The 21,957-nt window shown below is 39.1% G+C and overlaps 2 protein-coding genes across 2 annotated transcripts; both read right to left on the bottom strand.

Moving 5' to 3' along the window:
- Positions 1 to 502: 502 nt before the first annotated feature.
- wdr32 (WD repeat domain 32) lies at positions 503 to 12,029 on the bottom strand. Its single transcript, XM_007236406.4, has 7 exons — positions 11,371 to 12,029; positions 10,665 to 10,778; positions 8,688 to 8,885; positions 8,395 to 8,597; positions 6,569 to 6,643; positions 6,066 to 6,211; positions 503 to 3,032 (listed from the first exon to the last, which is right to left on the bottom strand). The coding sequence occupies exons 1-7, from the start codon at positions 11,787 to 11,789 to the stop codon at positions 2,661 to 2,663; spliced, it is 1,527 nt and encodes a 508-aa protein (XP_007236468.2). The 5' UTR covers positions 11,790 to 12,029; the 3' UTR covers positions 503 to 2,660.
- A 1,808-nt stretch (positions 12,030 to 13,837) lies between these two features.
- On the bottom strand, positions 13,838 to 20,062 carry pomk (protein O-mannose kinase). Its single transcript, XM_007236405.4, has 3 exons — positions 19,905 to 20,062; positions 15,533 to 15,813; positions 13,838 to 14,817 (listed from the first exon to the last, which is right to left on the bottom strand). The coding sequence occupies exons 2-3, from the start codon at positions 15,797 to 15,799 to the stop codon at positions 14,050 to 14,052; spliced, it is 1,035 nt and encodes a 344-aa protein (XP_007236467.3). The 5' UTR covers positions 15,800 to 15,813; positions 19,905 to 20,062; the 3' UTR covers positions 13,838 to 14,049.
- Positions 20,063 to 21,957: the final 1,895 nt, after the last annotated feature.

The following is a 21,957-nucleotide window of genomic DNA, read 5'->3' as shown; positions in this document are numbered from 1 at the left end:
TGAAAGGGTATTATAATGTCCCAGAAAATATTACAGTATCGCAATATGACGATATTTCAAAATGCTAAAGCATAAACATTATAATATTAATAATAGTAGGAATTATACATGTGATGGAGCACACTAGTGAACATGCACTGGATGTCTGCAACGTGATTTAAGCTGGAGTTTAATTTCTGGAAACAGGTTTTCTTGGCTGGGGCCTGGTTAGTGCAAGTCTTAATGTTTGATAAGATGTATGTAAACAATATTTGTAGGTTATTTTAAACATGTGTTATGAAGCCTGGAGTTTAAATCTGCTTCACTTTCCTTTTTTTTTACGTTTGTGTTTGAGTGTCCACAGTAAGATAACATGCTGTTATCATAGCATGGTAATTCCGTATCTGCATTACGAGTTACTGGTGCAACCCTAATGCAGATACGCCCCAAATCCAGTCACTTGTCAACCGGTGTTCAACAATAACTGCAATAATATTAAGACAAAAACTGCTCTAGCAAGTGAAAAAAAACTCTTTATTTATTTGAATCTCTGCATCCTTAGTGGTATTTTAGTACTAACATGAATCATTTTGTGATTGAGCAGGTGAAAGCACAGCTGAACAAAGGAATGTTTTATCCCTCTGTGGCCCTTTTCCTTATTTCCCTCTTTCCAGATGTTACGCATGTTGAATAACATGAGCAGGATCCAAACATTGCCAGTAAGAGAAGAACTGACCATCCTCTGTGTGTCTCTTCTTAAAGGCGAAATTAAGATACCAAGCAGTCTAAAAAACCACTCATCTAACCATTACATCCTGGTGCATCAAAAGCTCAGTCTCCCACAGTCTTTGCAGCGCTTAGAATCTCATAGCTGTGCTTCTGAACTGTCCATAGTCAGCGTGCTTACACACACACACACACACACACACATACACCTATACATACATACATATATACATACAAACACACATAGATACATCCATCCAGCCAGCCATATGTACATAGATACATACATACAAACATTCATCTGAGGTGGCATGAAAAACACAATCTGCCAGAGGATTTCAGGTTTAGGCAACAATGTTGATTGTCCCTGTCCAGTTTATAAGTTAATTGTTTGTGTGTGTGCGCGCATGTGTTTACGTGTATTTCAAGAGAGACAGCAGGAGGAGGACCTCTTCACCGGCTCATCACCTTTCTCTCTCTCTCTCTCTCTTTCAACCAAGAATCAATTACCTGCAGCTAGCTTATCTTATATTAGACACACATACTCAAACGCATACTGAGGCACACATGCGCACAAGCGTTCTGCTTAAACTATCTACAAATTATATCCCAAAAACATGAGTTAATTAGGCTACATTCCATAGGTTTCACAGCAGGTAAAAATGTCCCGAATCTGATCTTTTCTGTCATATGCGACCCAGATCTGAAAACTATGAGGCAGTAAAAAATGTCAGAAAACACACAATAAATATGACATTCAGATTTGAGAATTGCAGCAATGTGACTCAAGGTGAAAAACAAAAGGCTGTGAGTAAACGAGAAAATGGACGACAGCGGTGAATGAGGGTTTCATTAGCAGGATGATGAGCTAACGGGATTTTGTAGCAATGGCTCAGTGTTTCTAATAAAATGGCAGAGCACAGCCACAAAACGCAGCTGTAGCGCCAAAAGAAAAGCTAAAACGTTAAGGACACAGACCACAGGAGTGCCTGTGGATGAATAACGTGCTTTTTTTTTTTTTTTTACAGAGAGCTCGAGCACATTCTCAGTGATTATTCTGGTTGTCAGCCTCTGGAACTTCTTCATAGCTCCTACGGTTCTGCCATGGATAAAACTGAAACTTTTTTTTTTTAAGAATTGCTCTGCACATACACGTCAGCTGCACAGTGCTAACTATTAAGAAAAATGTCAAATATGGGTCACATTAAAATATATTGCGTACAGCCTAAAGTAAGCATCAGATTTGTTGGGGAAATCAGATTTGGGCCACTTTCACTTACTGTTTTGGCATAGCCTTAGTGTCCACAGGAGGCAAATCTGCCTTTCAAACGTAAAACAGCATGCCAGTAAGAAATAGGGAAACAGCAGCTCTTATTAGAGCTCGAGTGGGAATACGGTGCTGCTTTAAAAACAAACCAAAAACAACTTTTGGCAAAATGCAGAAAACTCCATCCATCACATTATTAACAGCCTGCACTGCTTACACTTAGTGCTACTTCACACATACATAACTGACAGTAACTACACTGCTGCGGAGGGGTGGGGGGGGTGGGTCGGCATTTGACAGGCAGACCAGGCTCCAAGACTGGAGTGAGGTCATATGCTTAGCAAAAGGCATGAAGACTACAAAACGCAACCCTGCCAGCCTGTTATAGCACCTTGAGGTTCTGACTCTTTCACACTCTGCATGCAACTCCAAACAGAGAGATGCACTGTGAGTAAAGATTAATGGCTATTTCTCTCATTACTGCACACATGTTTAGAAATCAGAAAAGATTACGATGAACACACTCAATGAACTCTTCTTCTAAAAACGTCCAACTCATTTACACAAACCCACAGTCAAACTTTGACACTGTGAACCCAGAAAGCACACACTCCCTTTAAGGGCTGTTAGCTTCTCCTTACCATCTGCCAGAAGATTCGGTCCATGTTCGTTTGTGTGTATGCGTGTGCTAAAAGTGGGGTTGGTAGAGTGCTACTCGTCCACTCAGGCAGCCTGAGGCCAGCTGACAGTGCGTAGGAGAAAACTTGGTGGTGAGCACCACATCGCTGTGGGAGTAGATGGAGCGCACCTCACGGAGGAGCGCCGTGCGCACGGGCATGCAGTCCGCCAGTTCAGCGCAGCGCTCATCAAAGGCCAGCAGGCGCACGCCGTAACCATACGGCGAGCAGATGAGCCGTCCGTCTGGGCTGAAGCACAACTCCTTGATGTAGCCACGGCCCACGTTAGCCTCCTCGATGTAGTGTGTGAGCCTCAAAGAGCAGCGAGGGGAGACCGGCGGCCGGGGAGGTGCTCCCTCCTGGAACTCGTACACACACGTCCACTGTACAGAGAGAACACAAAAAGAGAGAGAGACTGATGTTTTGTCAAAGGAAACAAGTCAGGTCAATAGAAAAAGTCAATTTTGGGTTTCCAAAGTTTGCTTTTTTTTTCGTGCACTAAAGATACATTGTACTCATAGACAAAAGGAACAATTGGATTGGTTATATATTATTATCGTTCGATTTTGAGACAAAACATTTCTCAAATTTAGTTTATCCTGCAAGTCAAACAGATGAACTTAAAACAAAATGTTTTTCAAGTTTCACAGCTGCAGAACCCCATTTAGACCAGTACTGAATTCCACTCAGTGTATATATACAGCTCTGGAAAAAATTAAAGCCAGGCGGACACTGTGCGATTTTAGCCCGATTTTAAGCCCGATCTGGTCGGATGCGACTGAATTTCATGATCGGGCCGAATTTTAGCTTGATCGTGCGTCGTTTGTCGTGCAGTGTGAGAGGGGAAGCGATGTCCGATTAATTGCCCATAGGAGCTGCGAATGAGCAGTCGGACGCGACCAGGGATTTCTGACATGCCAGAAATTTTGGTCCTTGTCTCACAGTGTGAGCTGTTTTGCGGGCCGATTTCTTAACGTCACGACCTGTTATCCCAAAAATCTGCACAGTAACTATAAATTATTATTAGTCATATTTATTTCTGTCAGTTATAAGGATTTATATTTATGTTCGGTACACAGACTTATAGCTTAATATAGCAGACACAGGCATTCTGCTGTTTAAGAATTTCAACAGATGCTTATTCTCAGTCAATAGCTGGAGTTTTTGTAAAGATAAATTAAAAGAGAAAATAACTTTGACAAACATAAATTTATTTTATTTCACTTTATTATATCTGAAAAATAAAGCACATTGTCAGCGTCTGGTGCTGCCCGTCAATTATATAAAACTTAAAACATGCACAGAAATATAAAGCTATATTTTATAATTCGTTTCTTTTCGCCAGGGCAAATTTATTAAAATTATAAATATATTAATTTATTAATTAAAATCTCGTCCAGTGCTCCAGAATATTAGCCACGCAAAGCCAGCTTAGCGCAGCGAGTGGCATTGCGCGCGGCATTATGTGCAGAATAACCTCTGTCTTCTAAAATAAACGTTTTAATAAATAAGGTCGGAGAAGTGTAGTAAAATTAATGCTATTAAACTTACTAAAGTTAATAAATGTACTGATAATTAATCAAGATAAATCGGAGAAAATGCGCTGCGCCTCTCTCTCGCTCTTTCGCAGCGCGGAGCTGAATTCAGCGCGAGGCTACAGATAATACAGTTGAATACAGTTGAATAAAAATAAGTAAGGGCCTGTAAGTACAAGCAAAGGACCTGTAAGTAAATATTGTCAAATACAAAGAATAGTTTGAGGTTTTGGTGAGCTGTTTTCATGATTTGAAACTGAAACTTTGATTATTCTGCAGAAAGCCTGGGTTATTTTAAACGAATTTTTAATGAGTTTATATTTTATATTTTTTATTTATTCATTTTAATTATTTTTCTTCTTTTATTAATCAAATCATTAAATATATATCTTCATGAGATATTAATGTTTTACCTTTTATGTCAATTTTTATGATCTTTTTAAAAGGTCCTATTTTTTCTTTTTTACGTATATATTTTATTCCTCTATAATAAATGTCAGTTTTTATTTCTATTTTTTATATATTTTTTTAATCCCTTTTAAACTGTTAATGCTCAGCGGCACTGTAAATGAGGGTCCCTATCCAGTGTGAATAATCGATTGCTTGTTTAATAGTCAGTGTTGCAAAACCAGTTTTTACATAAACAATAAACAGAATAAAAAATAAAATTATTTTATTTTATTTAAGCTGCTGGTGTTTCTTTCGCAGCCTGACGCGCAGTAATTTTTCTATGCGCTCTCCTTCTACGGACAACCCGTAGAGTCCACGTCGCCTCAGCCACCTGCGAGTCCATGTACGTCTCTTCCGTGGACTTTCAGCGCACAACAGGGCACAAATAAGCAAAGCTAAGCGCTTTCTTTTGCAAGGCGACATGTTGTGTTGAAGCGAGAGTTTGTACGCAAAGAAAGCTCCGCCTACGGGCTGCGTTTAGACGTGCAGTGTAAGCTCCCCCGTCGCAGCAGGTCAGTCGGACCGTACAGTGTGTGCAGATGAATCGCAGGCGTTGTTCATACACGACAAACGATTCAAACGTGCAGTGTGAGTTCTCCAGAACGCATCCGATTAAAAAATCGCACAGTGTCCGCCTGGCTTAAAAGACCCCTTCAGTTTTTCTGATTTTGATATTTAAAGGTATATGTTTGAGCTGAAATAACAAAAAGGATGCAGAGTTTTCAGACCTCTAGTAATGCAAAGAAAACAAGTTCATATTCATAAGGTTTTAGGAGTTTTAAGAGAAATCAAGATTTGTTGGAATAATTCAGGTTTTTATTTACAGTTTTCATGCATCTTGGCATGTTCTCCTCCACCAGTCTTACACACTGCTTTTGGATTAACTGGATTATGCTGGTGCAAAAATTCAAGCAGTCCACCTTGGTTTGATGGTTGTGATTTGATGGAGGTAAAATCAAAGAAACTAATCATTTTAAAGTGGTCTCTTATTTTTACCAGAGCTGTATATTGCATTGTATTTAGTGCTTCTTAATCCTGGGTCTGGTAAAATATTTTATTCACCAGTTTATGCTCTTCCATCCTCCTCAAAAGGGAGTTTCTTGCGAGCACGGTGTGAAAAGATTCTTCAAAATATTGTAATTCTTGTAAATAAATGCTTGGAGCTGGACAGCATTTTAAATGAGGATAATTACAAAAACCTTAGAAGTTACACTTTTGTGTGGTTTTACAGATAAAAGCAGCATTAGATTAGGATTACTTATTACCTTAAATATCCTTGTCATTCCAGTAAATACTATATAAGCAGCGATTTTTGAGTAAGTAAGAAAAATGTGTCTCAGTAAGCTTTCCAAATTACACAAACGCACATTACATTTTAACTGCAGACTAAAACAGCTCTAAACAGAGGAGGTTAAAGATTAGGGTGCTGACCTCCTGGTCGTCCATGTTGCTGGAGCAGCGTAGCAGTGTGGCCCAGCCCTTGGGGTGCAGCTGCAGGGACGTAATGCAGTTTCCTCTGTCCCTTTCACCTGGGATCTCTGGGGTCAAAACCTCCAGACTGTTTCTGGGAGATAAACCTAAAAAACACAAACTCCTATTTCACCCATATTATACACTACATGACCAAATGTTTTCTTTCAAAGGCCTAAAATAAAAAAATATTTTTAATCATTACTATTTTGTGCAGTATTTTTTTTTTTATGTTTTGAAATGATAATTCGATCTATAGATTTGAGCACTGTGGTCACTCCCCATTCATAAAGATAGGAGACTTGTCTTGTGTAACTGGAAATGCAATAATGCCTGCAGAGTTAACAGACTTGCCTATAAGAATATGTTTTTTTTTTTTAACTCTTTGTGAGATTAAACATCAAGCAACATGCTATCAAAGCCTATATAACACAATTATATCAAATATAACAAGATTAACTGACCTTCTCTGTGTGGATGCAACTTGCTGTCATTGACGTGACGAGAGCCTCCAGTCCTTGAGCCAGTCGAGGATCCTTCTGAGAAAAGTGAAATCAACATTTCCTTTATCACTTCCTTCATTTAAAAATGAATAATATTTATTATATATTCCTTTGTTTTTGCTACACTGAAGACATTTGGGACATTGATTTAAAAATAAATAAGAAGTTAGAGGATAACTAGGACTAAAATAAATTAATTAGTATGAAAAGCTTGACATGCAATTCCTTTAGATTTAAGGTTTGAGTGTATCTGTCATTGCTGTTTCCATATTAAATTGTCTCAGTTACTTTTCTTATTCAACTGCAGAGAGTTGTCTCCCATTTAGTCAAGGGACTTTCAAAAGGGAAGGACAAGTACTGTCTGCTCAGCAGCCTAAAAAAAAATCACGAATTGAGCCCTGTGGGACACTGCAGGTCACTGGCACAGTCTCAGAATCATTATTATTTTTTATATTAAGTTATTATTGCCCAGTTTAGAAAAAAATATATTGATCCGTTAAGAATTAAATGGCATATGACTAAATATAGTTTACGAATTACATTTTTATTTTCTGATACCATAATATGTGTGGGTTGATACCACTATTGAAAGAAACCATTAGTTAGAAGGATGAACTATTAAGCTTAACATACTTCCAATTTTGCTAAAGGGCAAATTAACAAACAATTAACGTGCCTAACCCCATCTATGGCCAGGATCTCTCTGTAATGGCCAAAAGAACAAAATGGGTCTGGTTACATCTGGCATTAATGTGCATTTCTAGTAATAAAATCACTTTTAGATTAAAGTGTACACATCCTTAGGAAGCACTGAGACTGGATTACAATCAAATTACGTGAACCACATTCAGTGCTGATCAGAGCTTGATCTCGCCCACGCTTAAAACAAGTGTAACAGAATGTGTTTTCTGCCATCAGATACTGTAATGCAAATGGAAATATGTCTGCCAAAAATGTTAAAGAAAGAACTCATTACTGGGAATCTTGGCTTTTTAATTTTCTGATCTCGCTTGATGTATCTGTATGTGTGCATACTTGTACAGAGTTTGTACAACTGCAGTTTAAACAGTCCATCACATTCTCTAATGGTTCTCGCATTCCAATAACAACTGTTCAAAGTCTCCTGTAGCAGGATCATTTTAATCTCATTTTAGTGAGACGTGTAAAGAGAATCTGACGAAAGTATTAAAAGTATATGCAGACACTTTATATTCAGATTAATGCCAGGTGTAAATGTGTTTTTTTGTTCATGTGCCTGTACTGTGAGGCTGATTAAAACGTAATCCAATTAAACATGCATTTTACTTTCTGAAAAACTCTTTTATTTAATTAATGTCCAACTAAAATGAGCTTTGGTCAAATCTGTAAAGGGAAAACAAAAGAAAAGCGCCATGTTCTGGTGATGCTTAACACAGTTACTGCAAACAAGCGATATTTACTTTTAGACTATATGTTCCAAACTTTTGGGACCAATATTAATACATTTTAATTTATTAATAGTAATACAAATTAGTTGGTCACACTGATGCAAATATAGATGCATGTAAATGCAAATACCAGGACAGGCTGAAAGTCTGATACATCATCTCATAATCATGTTTAATCTATAACCCAATGTCTTCATCTTAAAGCAAAAAAAATCTTGTAGTTCCAGTACTTTTATAAGAGTAACTAGACCTTCCTATGATAGTGCACACAAAGCCCCAAGCCAATTACTATTTACACTACTACAAATACATTATTTTATTATGTAAGCTTATTTCTTTGTAGACTTCATATACGCATACCTGTGCTAAGTGGGGCACGTCGAGCCCGCAGAATTCGGTAGCTGCCAACCTCTAGGCTCTGGGTGAGGTCAAGGTCATGTAAGATGAGCAAGTAACCAGATGAAGTGGAGATGAGCATCTTACTGCAGTCTGGAGTTAGACGCATTCTCATCAGGTACCGTGTGTGAAAGAATTTCTTATGGGGGCAGCCATCCTCTGTGAACCTAAACACATGCCCACCAGTTACAGTCATTTAAACACATTACGTATGTATATAAACCGGATTACATGAGAGTGAAGTAATAAACACAAACCTATTGGTGTCCCAGGTGATGACATTCCCATCAAAGCCAGACGTTACGAGCAGGCGAGTGTGCGTGTCATACTCAATATTCTTCACCCAGCTCGCGTGGCCATGCAGCGAACACACCTTGGAGTTTAACTTTCTCAAGTCCCATAATGCAATGGTGGTGTCATCAGAACAAGTAGCAAATAACCGGTTATCCAGAAACCTGTCAGCACAACCACACAATCAGATCATTACCAGATCTCTCACAGCTAAATTACACACTGGCTGTTCTCAACCTACTGCACAGTGAGAAATGTTGATGCATTGGATTCATTTGTGAGAAGGCTAAAACCATAAAAAAAAATTTAACCTTACTGGAAAAAAACACTTTCAGACGTTTTATTCCAAACAATCCTAAGAGCCACACAGATGGTCCACATTACTGACTCACTACAAGTTACAAAACAGAGATGAAAGAAAACTCTGACTCCAGAGGGCTGTTTGAGAACCACTGACATTCAGTAACCTGAAGCAAAACACCTGGAATGCTGATTCTCCATAAATGTATTTGACTAGTTTGTTCTGACACAATAACGTTGAACTTTACAAAATAAAAAAGTATGGAAATGTTGCAGGTTGTAAAAAAGGCTTATCAGTAAAATTAAAGTGGATTTAGAGGCTGAACATTTGAATCAATTAATGCACATGTTTCTTCAGTATTTATTTATTATTTATTAATTCAATTAAGCCCACTCCGATCATCATCATCTCTCATTCTTGCATAGCTGTTTTTTTTGCAAAATCACACACAATTTCAGACATTAAACAGCAAAATAATACAGGACGATGAAAAGATCTAAATTAAGTGAGTGTTGGAGAGATTTACAATTACATAAACAAACACACAATGGATAACATTGAGGACAGTAAAGTTTATTGCAGCTATGCCCATTTTTGTGCAATAAGTTTATAAATGTATTTTTCTGGTGGCCTAGTTCTTAATATTGGCTGTTCTTACACATATAGAGCACAGTGAGTCCTGTTAAACACAATCTAGTGCAGGACAGATTATAATGATACGTAGCCCACGAAACCATGATATTACGATACTGTGATGCTGCCCTACTTGAAATAAGGCAGGACAATTCTCTATGATACTTCAAGGCATCTGTGTTACTAAAGAGAAAAAAACATACTCCTAAATAAGCAAATATGAAATTATGTACAGTATTTATTGTTGTCAGTTTCAGAGACTTTGACAATTAATATTGCTTAGTGCAGGTTTACCCTATTCATTTGATTAGTTCCACCAAGTGAAGTAATGGAAAAATCTAAAGTCAAAATTAAAATTAGGGTGGGAGTTTTAAGCCCTATCCAGACAGGATTCGTGTCTCAGGGGGAGGTCTGTGAAAAATATTTCACACCTCAAAAACCATGAGGACCAGTGAGTGTTTCGGCTTTCTCAGTCACGACATCGCATTTTATTAAATGTAAGGGGACAAAACTCAGAGATGTGAGTGCAGATGGGAATAAATTACTGGAGGACCACAGAGATCAGCGAAAAACATTAGGTAATTCAGCCTGTAATTTTCTCAGAAAATGTCTGAGAAAAACACCAAAAAAAATTATATTTTGGATGGACTCACAGAGGACACCCATAAAAGAGAAATTTACTCTAAGACCTCCTGAAAAACGAATCGCATCTCGGTAGGGCTTAGAGAGTTTAGAGGGTCTGTGTTTAAATAAATATATTAATTTTGTCTAGACAGACTTCAACATTTACTCATTAAATATTAGTGTTTTTCTACTTTTACTAAAAAACAAAAGTTTAGAAGATTTTAAAAGGGACATATAATACCTTTTTTTGCTTAGTTAGAATAGGTCTATGGGCTATACAAAACATGTTTATGACGTTTTTTTGCACACAATCTCCAGACAGCAGTCTGACCACAGAGCTGATATCTTTGTGTGTGTGTGTGTGTGTCTAAAAGACATATTTTACCTGATGTTGTTGACACAGTCCTCGTGCGCCTCCACCAGTGTTTTGATATGTTTGGATGACACAGGGTCGAACAGCAGCACCTCGGTCTGTTCGCAGGCGACAGTCAGAACTGACCTACAGAACACACACAGTAAGGACAGCTGAAAGATCATCGGAGTCTCTCTCCCCTCCATCACCGACATCTACCCTACACGCTCCATCCGCAAAGTCACCAACATTGTGATCGACCCACCCATCCCTCACACGGACTCTTCCCGTTCGGCAGAAGATACAGGAGCAGCCGAGCCCCCACTACCAGACTCTGCAACAGCTTCATCCACCAGGCAATCAGACTCCCCAACACCACCTCCTACACCACTTTTCACACACATTTTATTGTACCCTATTGGTACTGAACTTGTCCTGTCTGTTAAACTGTCTCCTCTGCTGTATTTATTGTAGTGTTATAGTTTTATGTTGCACTATCGTTTCACTTTTACACTTTGTGTTTGTTTATTGTTTGTTGTCCAATGTTGCACCATGGTTCCGGAGAACTGTAATTTCGTTACACTGTGGACCTGTACTCAGATGTAATGACAATAAAAGCCTCTTGACTTGACTTGACACACACACACATATTGTCGCAGACTGCCACATGATCAGGCTGCAGGGATCTACTTTCTTCCTATTAACAGGGTTTTACAGCAGCAACAGGGCTGGCTCTTACCCGTCCGGGGAGTACTCCAGGTTGAACACGGCCCCGTGGGTCTGCGTACTCAGGTTGACCGAGTCTGTGGCGGGGCTCATGGACGAGTAAAGCCGGGTCATGGTGCGGAAGTTATCGCGGGCTGGATCTACGAATGGCCCTCTGCGGACTGTCCGCTTCCACAGCCACGAGAACAGCGAGTCGCAGAGCCCCGCGCTCCTGCACGCCGAACCAGGCGCGTGCTCCCCGGCGGAGTCGAGGTCCGGGGCCCCGCGGCGCTCCGGGGGCGGAGAGGGCGGCCTGGAGCGGCTCGCCTCCTCCTCTTCCTCCTCCTCCTGGTTGTCGCTCTCCTCCTCTCGGAGCAGCTCGTCCAGGTGGCGGACTCCGGCGCCCCGCGGCTCCTCCGGCTCGCTGCTGTCGCTCGGCTGGCCCGAGCTCATTGTGGCGGCGGCGGCGGAGCCGTTTTGAAGTGGAAAGTTCCGGAGGGAGACTCGGGGCCTGAGCCCGGCTCCGCTTCACCGCACAGCCCCGCCGGACACCCCGGCGGACCCGCACTAAGCCCCCACTACACACAAGCACAGCGAACCGGGCCACAGCCACAGACCCCGCACAGACCCATTAACCAAAACACCGGACCACCGCCAACAGCAGAGACAACACGTGACGTGTTTCCGGTTCTGTTTTGCAGCGCGGATGTGCGATATTTTTGTTTTCGGTCTGACAATAAAAAAATAATAAAAATACAAAAACCTCGATATGAGTCTTTTAACAAGTTTTTCTATTTGTTTATTTTTTGTTTTTAAAAGTAGGAAAAATATAGACGTTAAATATTACGTTTAAAGTGGAGAGAAGTATTTTAAAATATAATACAAACTAAATCATAATACATAACAACTCCACAAATAACTAAAAAAACGGGGTTTTACTAGAGAAAGCTTTCAGTAGACATTGATTCATAATGAAATGTACACCCAATATACAGAATAAATTTAGCAGTCTTTTAACATTCTCTGTTTGTGTGTGTGTTTTAACCAGAGATTTAATATTTTATGTGAAACCCTTTGCAAAATGTTATCACAGAAAAAAAATGTTACTGTTTCAAGATTTAAGTTAATGTATTATGCCTACAAAAATAAAATAATGACATGTCAGCTACCTTAATAAAAAAAGCTACCTTAATAAAATAATGACATGTCAGCTACCTTCACTAAACTGATTTTCACAATTTTGGGCTTGTCCCCAAAAAGTGATGAGATTTTTGCTATAATATTAAGTTTACTTCTTATTTATAAAGACTATAGATTATACATATTGCATGTGATGTCTTTTTTGTCTGTATTTGAATTCACAAAATTAGCTGGAAATGCTCTACAATGTGTGGCTATTAAAATGTTAACTGTTTTCTGTCTTTTCAATCAATATTTTTTAAATTGTAAATTATGATTGTTTCTGGTTGGTTCTACTGCTCGACTGTATGATAAACTATACTCTTAAATCATTGCTACATTTTAAATAGCAATAACAACTTTCTATATGTTTTTTGTGTTTCATGAAAAACGTAAAAAAAGATATGTAGCAGCTTTTAAGGAAATTACAGTTTTTACTTTTAAATGTCTATGTAAAATGTGTCATTCCAAATCATTTTTATTGACATGACATTTAATGACATTTAGCAATGTATTTAAGAGACTGTTATGAACTCATTCGTATTTATGTTTATATGTATTATTTGCCACCAAAAAAATATATTTTTTTACCATCAAGTTACGTAGCAGAAAAAAAGATATCATGAAGCCAAAATACAATTGTGCATCTTTGATTGTATGAAATGGTGAATTATAAACAAACACCAATAAGGTAATAGACCGACTTGCTAATGTCATGCTTTTCTCTTCTCAAACCAACTCTTATCTGCTACCCTTATTTTCCAGCATTTAGCATGATTTTTTTTAAAGGAAGAACTGTATCCAAAACCACCAGGATCAGAATCACCCATAATTGAGTGAAAATGTTTAAAAGGGATCTGGAGTAAGTAGGTTTTTTTTGGCTTAGGGAAAAAACAAAAACCTTCTGATTATTTTCATTTGTAGTATATTTATATATTTTCTATATTTATAATAACGTCCTCAAAGCCTGTTAATTTAAGTGTTTGACCAACCATTGCTAAATGATGTGTTATGTTTCTATATTACTCTAGGGTCACTAAGACTTAAGAAGCTTCTTTTTGTCCCCAATACATTTAAATACATGTTATGTACTTTATTTATATGGCTCAGTAAATACTGCATCATACTGTGTATGGTAGCAATGTTTCTGTACAAATGTTTGAAATTAAGCAGCTTAGTTTGTAGGAAAAATGTAATCATATAAAGGGGGGGCATTTCCTTCAGCAGCATTTACATTTTTTTACTAGAGAAGATTCATCATTATTTCAAATGAAGTAGTAGAACATCATTAAGGTATTAAAAGAAAAAAAGAGAAATGTCACTGATCAAAAACTTGTTAACTTTATTAAATGCATCATGTTATTCCTAAACAACTATCAATGCTCAGACAAAAAAACTCCAGTAAAACACTAGTAAATTATTGCCTATTCTGCTAATAAAAACATGGACATTATTAAAGAAGCAAGCACTCTTCTTTCAGTTCAGTCAACATGTGAAATATAATAAGATGTGTAATATCACACACACAGTCATGTTATAACATATCTCTGACAATTTCTGTGTGGCTCTCCTTCATGCTGTCATAAACCGAGCGATACACGCTCATGACCTCATGCGCTGATGGCCGTTGCCTTGGATCCTGCTTCTTACACTGTGCATGGATCTGGAAGAGATGGAAGTGGATGACGTCACTCCCTGAGACATGACCCAACAGGAAACGTGTCACATCTGGAATCTTCCAAATGTCTGACTTTTCATCGTAGCCAGGCATTCGATCATCTGAGAAAGGCACATCCTCGCCATAAGGCCAAAGCTGCTCCGGAGCCACAAACTCTCCCGTCAGCTGATTGTGACCACACTTCACCCCTTGACCCCCAGGCTCCACTCGTGGTAGTGCATCCAGGTCATTTGCTAAGAGCCGCAAGTCAGAAGTCAGCAGGAATTGACTGAGTGTTTTGTGTAGATCATTAGAGTCGCACATGACACGTGCGCCCCCTGGACTGTTGTGCAAGAAGACCAAGAAGGCAACGAAATCCAGTGCCAGTCGCAGCCGCATCTGCCAGGAGTTCAGCCGGAGGTACCGATCCTGAGCAAGAGTAGCTTCCAGTGTAAGTGCAGACCCCAGAGGGTGGTACTCTGTTACAAACACCCCGTCTTCTTCGCACACACCTACTAGTGTCACCACACGGACACTCTGCATGGAACGCAGCATGGAGACTCCATGAAGGAAATCATCTTTATAGTGTTCTGAGGACAGGACAGACACTGCTACTTTTTGCCCCTGCCACTCTGACAGATACACCTGGAACACACAAAAGAGCCTTAACAATTTCAACATACAACACACATTAAACAATGCCACGCTCTGAGAAACAATGAAGGTGATAGGGGTGAAAAACGAGAAATCAAAAGCCTAAACTTTTTCAGCACTTGGCTAAATGGCCATAATCATTTTTTCCAAGCTAAGAAGCAGTTCAGTGTGTTTTCGTTGTGGACCTCTACATTGTTCTACCGCCAGCTCAGCTATATCATGTGAGCACAGTTTGCAGTCAGAAGAGCTCCCTGTGTTTCTGCAAGCAAGAAGTGCAACTTGAGTTTGCCGTTACAGTTAATCCTACAGCCCATGTTTTTAGTGGTCTGACGCTGACCTCATTATGACATTTTTTTCTGCATAAAAAGCCAGGTGTAAACACCCCCACAATGCACTGTGAACAGATTACGTGTGGAAATACATATGTTGAAATAACGTTAACATGCGTAATTATCACTGTGGATCTTCTCTCTCTCTCTCCTGCTCTGTTGATTGCATTTCCTCTCCTCCACTATTCACATGTTCCCAGACACATTTTCTTAACATTTCCTAACATTCAACAAAACAAAATCAGATCTCTAATGGTCTCTATATGAATGCATCTTAATGACAAGTGTTAACAAAAGCTGGTCAAAATATGTCCAGATATAAAACACTAGGTGTAAACAGGCTCTTAGAGTCTCTAAACAGAATATTAAAGTCTAACCTTCTTTACAGCTCCTTGTCCAATCATTCTGAGGCGACGAACATCAGCTCTGATTTCGGTACACTGCAGCCAGGGGGTGCAGCTGCTCATTGTGCCCACCTTAAAGTATCCTGTGTGGCAGTTTGTATGTGCTGATGGTGGAGCGCTGTCCTGGTATACAGTTTCCAGGTAAATATAGAGCAGCACATTGGCACAGAGCAGCGCTGCCAGACATATGAACACCGCAGGCACTCCACACTTCGCCCCACGTCCACTGCTGCGACCCATGATGGCATCTTAACCTGTGTTGAGAAAAGAAAAGAAAATCCTATTTAAAAAATCACACATTTACTCCACAGGCATTAGTAGCTACATTAGGATTTGACTGAAAGCAGAGTGTAGGAGAGAGGAAACAAACATTTAAAAGTTTCCTTTTGCTAAAATGCACTTATTCTTGTTCTTTGTGAAATGCAATTGGTCTCTCTATGCATGCTGCACATGAAACTGTTCTTCAAACTCCATTGTCTGCAGTAACTATTAAAAGAAAATATTCAGAAAAACGAGTTGATCGGAAAAAGCACCAGAGTCTACGTCAACTTGTGAGTTCATGGCCTTGCCCACAGGCACAGCTGAAGCCAGCCAAGCACCTCTCCTCAGACAGGAGCTAACAGTGCTAGGAACAACACAGCAAGTTCGTTCCTGTGGTATTTGTGCAAATAACACATCAGTTTTATATTAATTCAGAGCTAAAGAGTAAATTGTTAAAATTTAAAGTCTATGGAACACCACCAGTGAAGTACAACTGAGATAGATAGGTTTATGTTTAGAACAGTTCTGTTTACACTAGTTAAAAGTAAATATCCAACCTGGGGTTTTGTTCCAACTGCCTAGGTGGCTGTACTGTAAGGTGGATCTTTACTTTCTGGACCTATACTACCCACCTCTGTGTTTATACATAGGTTTACGTAGGATCTCCGGTGGATTTCGCGTTTTACAGAGATTACAGGGATTTTTTAAAAACACTATTTATACACACAGTAATTTCTCATTTAAAGCTTTTAATAGCAATACTTACAAATATTCTTTCTGGTGACCATCTATTTGTTTTATGCATCGTTTTTACAGTAAACTCTTAGCATAAAATTCAATAACTGTGGAGAGAGTTAAGTGTTTGTTTGTTTATTACGGATTTATCATTATTTTAGTACTAGGTCCTTGTTCGTCAGTGAAGCGCTGCCTAAATCAGAGAGGGGGTTGGATCTCTGCCTGACGGGAGACGGGCGGCAGTGGTGGGTCTTCGTGACGTCACCCGCCAGCCACTTTTTCATCGACCCGGCAGTGTCAGGCACGTACCCGGCAGTACTAAAAACTGTCAGGTAGCTTCCTGACAGTACGCCGGCACTACTAAAAACTGTCAGGGGGCTAGCTGACAGTACACCGGTAGTATTAAAAACTGTCAGGGGGCTAGCTGACAGTACACCGGCAGTTTTAAAAACTGTCATGGAGCTTGCTGACAGTAAGACCGGAGTCAAGCTATCCGCGCTTCGGAAATTCTCAGTCAAGTCATCCGGGCTTTAAATTTAGATGCGCGTATACGTGCGATTTTACGGTAAACAGCCGCGCAGGCGGAGAGCACGCTTAAAAAACACAGAGAACGGGAGACCGACACGTTTCAGTCTATTATATTAATTCAGAATTAATTGGGCTTAATTATTCATTAATTCATACATTAAGCCCAGAAACGAGAAAAAACGGATTAAAATAACTCACCTCACTGTATATTTTGTGCAGTACATTATCTATTTGATATAATATCCCATCAGTGTTTAAGAGAGAGAGAGAGAGTTTTATATTAATATTACTTTTTTCAATCCATGCTTCAAATTAAATTTCTCATGAGTTTCCCAAAAAACCAAAACAGATCCAGTACCTTGTAAAAGAGTCCATCCTAGACTATCACTTCTGCAAGTGTGGGCAATTTTCACTGTATGGTTTATTTTATATTAATAAAAAAAATTGTATGCGTGTTTAAAATAAAAATTTTCATGATTTTCCCATAATGCCAAAACTGGTCCACTACCATTTGAAAGAGTACAACATAGGCTGTCACCTCTGCAAGTTAGGGCAAATTTCACTGTATTTTTTATTTTATATTTTTATTATTATTATTATTATTATTATTATTATTATTATTATTATTATTATTATTGTTTTTTTTATTCATGTTTAAAATTAAATTTCTCATGATTTTCCCATAATGCCAAAATAGATCCACTACCATTTGAAAGAATCTGTCCTAGGCTATGACTCCTGCGAGTTTGGGCAAATTTCACTGTTTTGTTTATTTTATATAAATTTTATTATTTTTTATTTATACTTAAAATATGTTTTTTTTCATGATTTTCCCATAATGCCAAAACAGGTCCACTGCCATTTGAAAGAGTATGTCCTAGGCCATGACTCCTGCGAGTTTGGGCAAATTTCACAGTTTTGTTTATTTTATATTAATTACAAAAATATATAGATATAAACATATATATAGTATATGCATATTTAAAATTAAATTTCTTGTGATTTTCCCATAATGCCAAACCAGGTCCACTACCATTTGAAAGAGTCCATCCTAGGCTATGACTCCTGCAAATTTGGGGAAATTTCACTGTTTTGTTTATTTTATATAATTTTTTTTTTTTTTTTTTTTTATGCTTAAAATGACATTTCTCATGATTTTCCCATAATGCCAACACAGTTCCATTACCATTTGAAAGAGTCTGTCCTAGGCTTTGACTCCTGCAAGTTTGGGCAAATTTCACTGTATTGTTTATTTTATATTATTTATTTATTTGTATTATTCATGCTTAAAATTAAATTTCTCATGATTTTTCCATAATGCCAAAACAGGTCCACTCCCATATGAAAGAGTCCATCCTAGGCTAGCTCCTTGACAGTTTTTAAAACTGCCGGCTTACTGTCAGCAAGCTCCCTGACAGTTTTTAAAACTGCCGGCGTACTGTCAGGAAGCTCCCTGACAGTTTTTAGTAGTGCCGGCATACTGTCAGGAAGCTCCCTAACAGTTTTTAATACTGCCGGCGTACTGTCAGGAAGCTCCCTGACAGTTTTTAATAGTGCCGGCGTACTGTGAGAAAGCCCCCTACTGTCAGGAAGCTCCCTGGCAGTTTTTAATACTGCCGGCGTACTGTCAGGAAGCTCCCTGACAGTTTTTAGCAGTGCCGGCATACTGTCAGGAAGCTACCTGACAGTTTTTAAAACTGCTGGCATACTGTCAGCAAGCTCCCTGACAGTTTTTAGTAGTGCCGGCGTACTGTCAGGAAGCTCCCTGACATTTTTTAAAACTGCCGGCGTACTGTCAGGAAGCTCCCTGACAGTTTTTAGTAGTGCCGGCGTACTGTCAGGAAGCTCCCTGACCGTTTTTAAAACTGCCGGCGTACTGTCAGGAAGCTCCTTGACAGTTTTTAGCAGTGCCGGCATACTGTCAGGAAGCTACCTGACAGTTTTTAAAACTGCCGGCATACTGTCAGCAAGCTCCCTGACAGTTTTTAGTAGTGCCGGCGTACTGTCAGGAAGCTCCCTGACCGTTTTTAAAACTGCCGGCGTACTGTCAGGAAGCTCCCTGACAGTTTTTAAAACTGCCGGCGTACTGTCAGGAAGCTCCCTGACAGTTTTTAGTAGTGCCGGCGTACTGTCAGGAAGCTCCCTGACAGTTTTTAAAACTGCCGGCGTACTGTCAGGAAGCTCCCTGACAGTTTTTAGTAGTGCCGGCGTACTGTCAGGAAGCTCCCAGACAGTTTTTAAAACTGCCGGCGTACTGTCAGGAAGCTCCCTGACAGTTTTTAGTAGTGCCGGCGTACTGTCAGGAAGCTCCCTGACAGTTTTTAAAACTGCCGGCGTACTGTCAGGAAGCTCCCTGACAGTTTTTAAAACTGCCGGCGTACTGTCAGGAAGCTCCCTGACAGTTTTTAAAACTGCCGGCGTACTGTCAGCAAGCCCCCTGTCAGTTTTTAGTACTGCCGGGTACGTGCCTGGCACTGCCGGGTCGATGAAAAAGTGGCTGGCGGGTGACGTCACGCAGACCCACCACTGCCGCCCGTCTCCCGGCAGGCAAAGATCCAACCCCAACTGCTAAATCATCTACTTTCAGCTACTTTCATACTGGGCATTTATAACCTTCATATATATATTATTTAATATTGCTTATGTTTTAAGTTAGACATTATGAATCTTGTTTCCTATAAAACTAAATGAAAGTATAAACAGTCAGCAAATTTCTTTAAACTGAAGCCTTTTTACTAACCCACTAGTTAAATGGCTTGTTATTGTTTAGTGCAGAAACTAAAAGCTCTGATCTGCTAAACATTGTTTCCACCACACTTACCGCACTGCGCTGTGTTCATAATCAAGTCCACCAGTCACTCAACCATTCCTACGAGGATTGAAGTTCAGCTGCTACATTCTGTAACTGATTAAGCTTCACTGTCTAACTACACCACTGTATTCATCCTGCTCTGTCTTCTTCTTCTTTAAAACGAGATTTACCAGTTCAACTGTGATCTGAGAGCTGCACTGCCATCTAGCAGTAAATACTGTTCATTACCACACGCCTTCTACCTGGATGATCCGGTGCCAGATGGCAGCTACTTTGCTGAGCTGCTTTTAGAGTATAAACCATTAGTGAGTCCATCATTTTGTAGTGCTGTTCGAAATCCCAACAGTACATTGTATCACCTATATAAATCAACATAAAATACCCATAATGCATCACAAAATGTACAGACGAGGCACACTAGAATTCCCATGGAATTTATGCATGGTATCATGCATTATTATGATATCATGCATGATACCATAATTCAAAGTGGTGGTGATGTGTAGGACAAGCTCAGAACGACACAAAGACGGTCTGTTTAGTCGCTCCCTTATCAGCTCACCACCATCCCATCCAAGGGCGTAGGAGCAGGTTTGATATTGGGGGGGACACATTTGCCAATATGAACCCAAGCCCACCCTATAGTTTCTTAGAACAACATTTGTGGAAATTACTTTAAATCACAAATAATATTTTTTTTTCTGTATTTTGTTTTTTATTAGTTAACAAGGTGATTTTACAACCTAAACATGTTACTTCACATTACATTTACTGTTGTAAGAAAAAATTATGCAAATACATATACATATGACAAAAATGATCAGTTATCACCTAATATTTAAAATAATATAACAGATTTGGTTATTATTATTATTATTATTATTATTATTATTATTATTATTATTATTATAATCATGTATTGGCATGTCAATTCTGTTGTATATTTACATTTTCTCCACTCTTTAAAAAAAATCCTACGCTTTTATTTTTTTATTAAGAGCTCTTCTAAAGATTGGTGTCCTTTTATGTAAAAGAATGTAACTTTACGTTTCATAAAGATTTTAATTATAAACGTCAGGACATGTGGCCTTACTGTGAACCCTGTTCTTACATATTCTACTGAATATTAACACTGTTCTACATATTCTAGAGCTTTCTCTGCTTTAAAGACATTTAATAAAGTAAGTGGTGGTATGATGTGTCTAATACACTGCTGGATATACATGATTAAACTCAGTAAACTCAGTAAATGACTGTTTATTAGCTGATCAGCTGGATCAGGTGGAAAACACAATTTTGGGGCAGTGATCAGGGTTAAGAAACTGCTTTAAACTACAAACATAAAGTACTGTACTAAATTCTGACTATCCACTATCTGGCTTCTAGATAACTAGTTAACTAAATGAATTTTTGTTCATTATTGCTCACAGTAAATCCTGTAATCCTAAATTAATAAAGACAGTTTAAAAATGAAACAGTAATTAGCTGATCAGGTACAGGGCAAGTTGAACATTACGTATATAGTTTATTTTTTCTTTAACGTTGACTTCCAATCTATCTAATTCCAAAGTTAAGCTAACTCACTCACACAGCTGCAGTTTATTAATCACAGTGGGTTTAAACTGTGTGCTGATTTAGAGTCTTGTATTTTTAACCAGCTATCAGAAACATCATCACAGTTTATGTGGTTAGCCTATCGTTACCTTTCTTTTAGAAAAATCCCCGTATATCCAGATCTTAATCAGCTGAAGCTGCTGCAGCCCGATCCCGCTGCTAAATCTCACAGCGAGGGGGCGGGGCTTCCCCCACTAGCACACCGCGGGCCGCAAAACCAGCAAACTGATTGGCTGTTCGTGCTGAGAGGCGGGACTTAATACCTGAACCGGCTCCGTGATTGGTCCGGTCTGTCTCCTCATTAATAGTACAGCTGATCTGAGCGAAACGATATAATTTTTGGGGGGGACAAATCCACCAGTTTCCAATATTGGGTGGGACATGTCCCACCCATCCCCCCCGGTTCCTACGCCAATGATCCCATCCATCCATCCATCCATCCATCCAT

This window comes from Astyanax mexicanus, chromosome 7 (genome assembly GCF_023375975.1).
Source record: "Astyanax mexicanus isolate ESR-SI-001 chromosome 7, AstMex3_surface, whole genome shotgun sequence".
NCBI lineage: Eukaryota > Metazoa > Chordata > Actinopteri > Characiformes > Acestrorhamphidae > Astyanax > Astyanax mexicanus.
The sequence above is the reverse complement of the archived record's forward strand: the minus strand, read 5'-3'. Positions and strand labels throughout refer to the sequence as shown.

What these genes read in the sequence shown, in the direction of transcription:
- wdr32 (XM_007236406.4), bottom strand. Translation starts at nt 11,789, where the DNA reads ATGAGCTCGGGCCAGCCGAGCGACAGCAGCGAGCCGGAGGAGCCGCGG. An exon ending in GACTGTGTCAACAACATCAG is followed by an intron (nt 8,886 to 10,664) that starts GTAAAATATGTC and finishes TTGTGCTGACAG; the next exon opens with GTTTCTGGATAACCGGTTAT. An exon ending in GTTGCATCCACACAGAGAAG is followed by an intron (nt 6,212 to 6,568) that starts GTCAGTTAATCT and finishes TGTGTTTTTTAG; the next exon opens with GTTTATCTCCCAGAAACAGT.
- pomk (XM_007236405.4), bottom strand. Translation starts at nt 15,799, where the DNA reads ATGGGTCGCAGCAGTGGACGTGGGGCGAAGTGTGGAGTGCCTGCGGTG. An exon ending in GACAAGGAGCTGTAAAGAAG is followed by an intron (nt 14,818 to 15,532) that starts GTTAGACTTTAA and finishes TGTGTGTTCCAG; the next exon opens with GTGTATCTGTCAGAGTGGCA.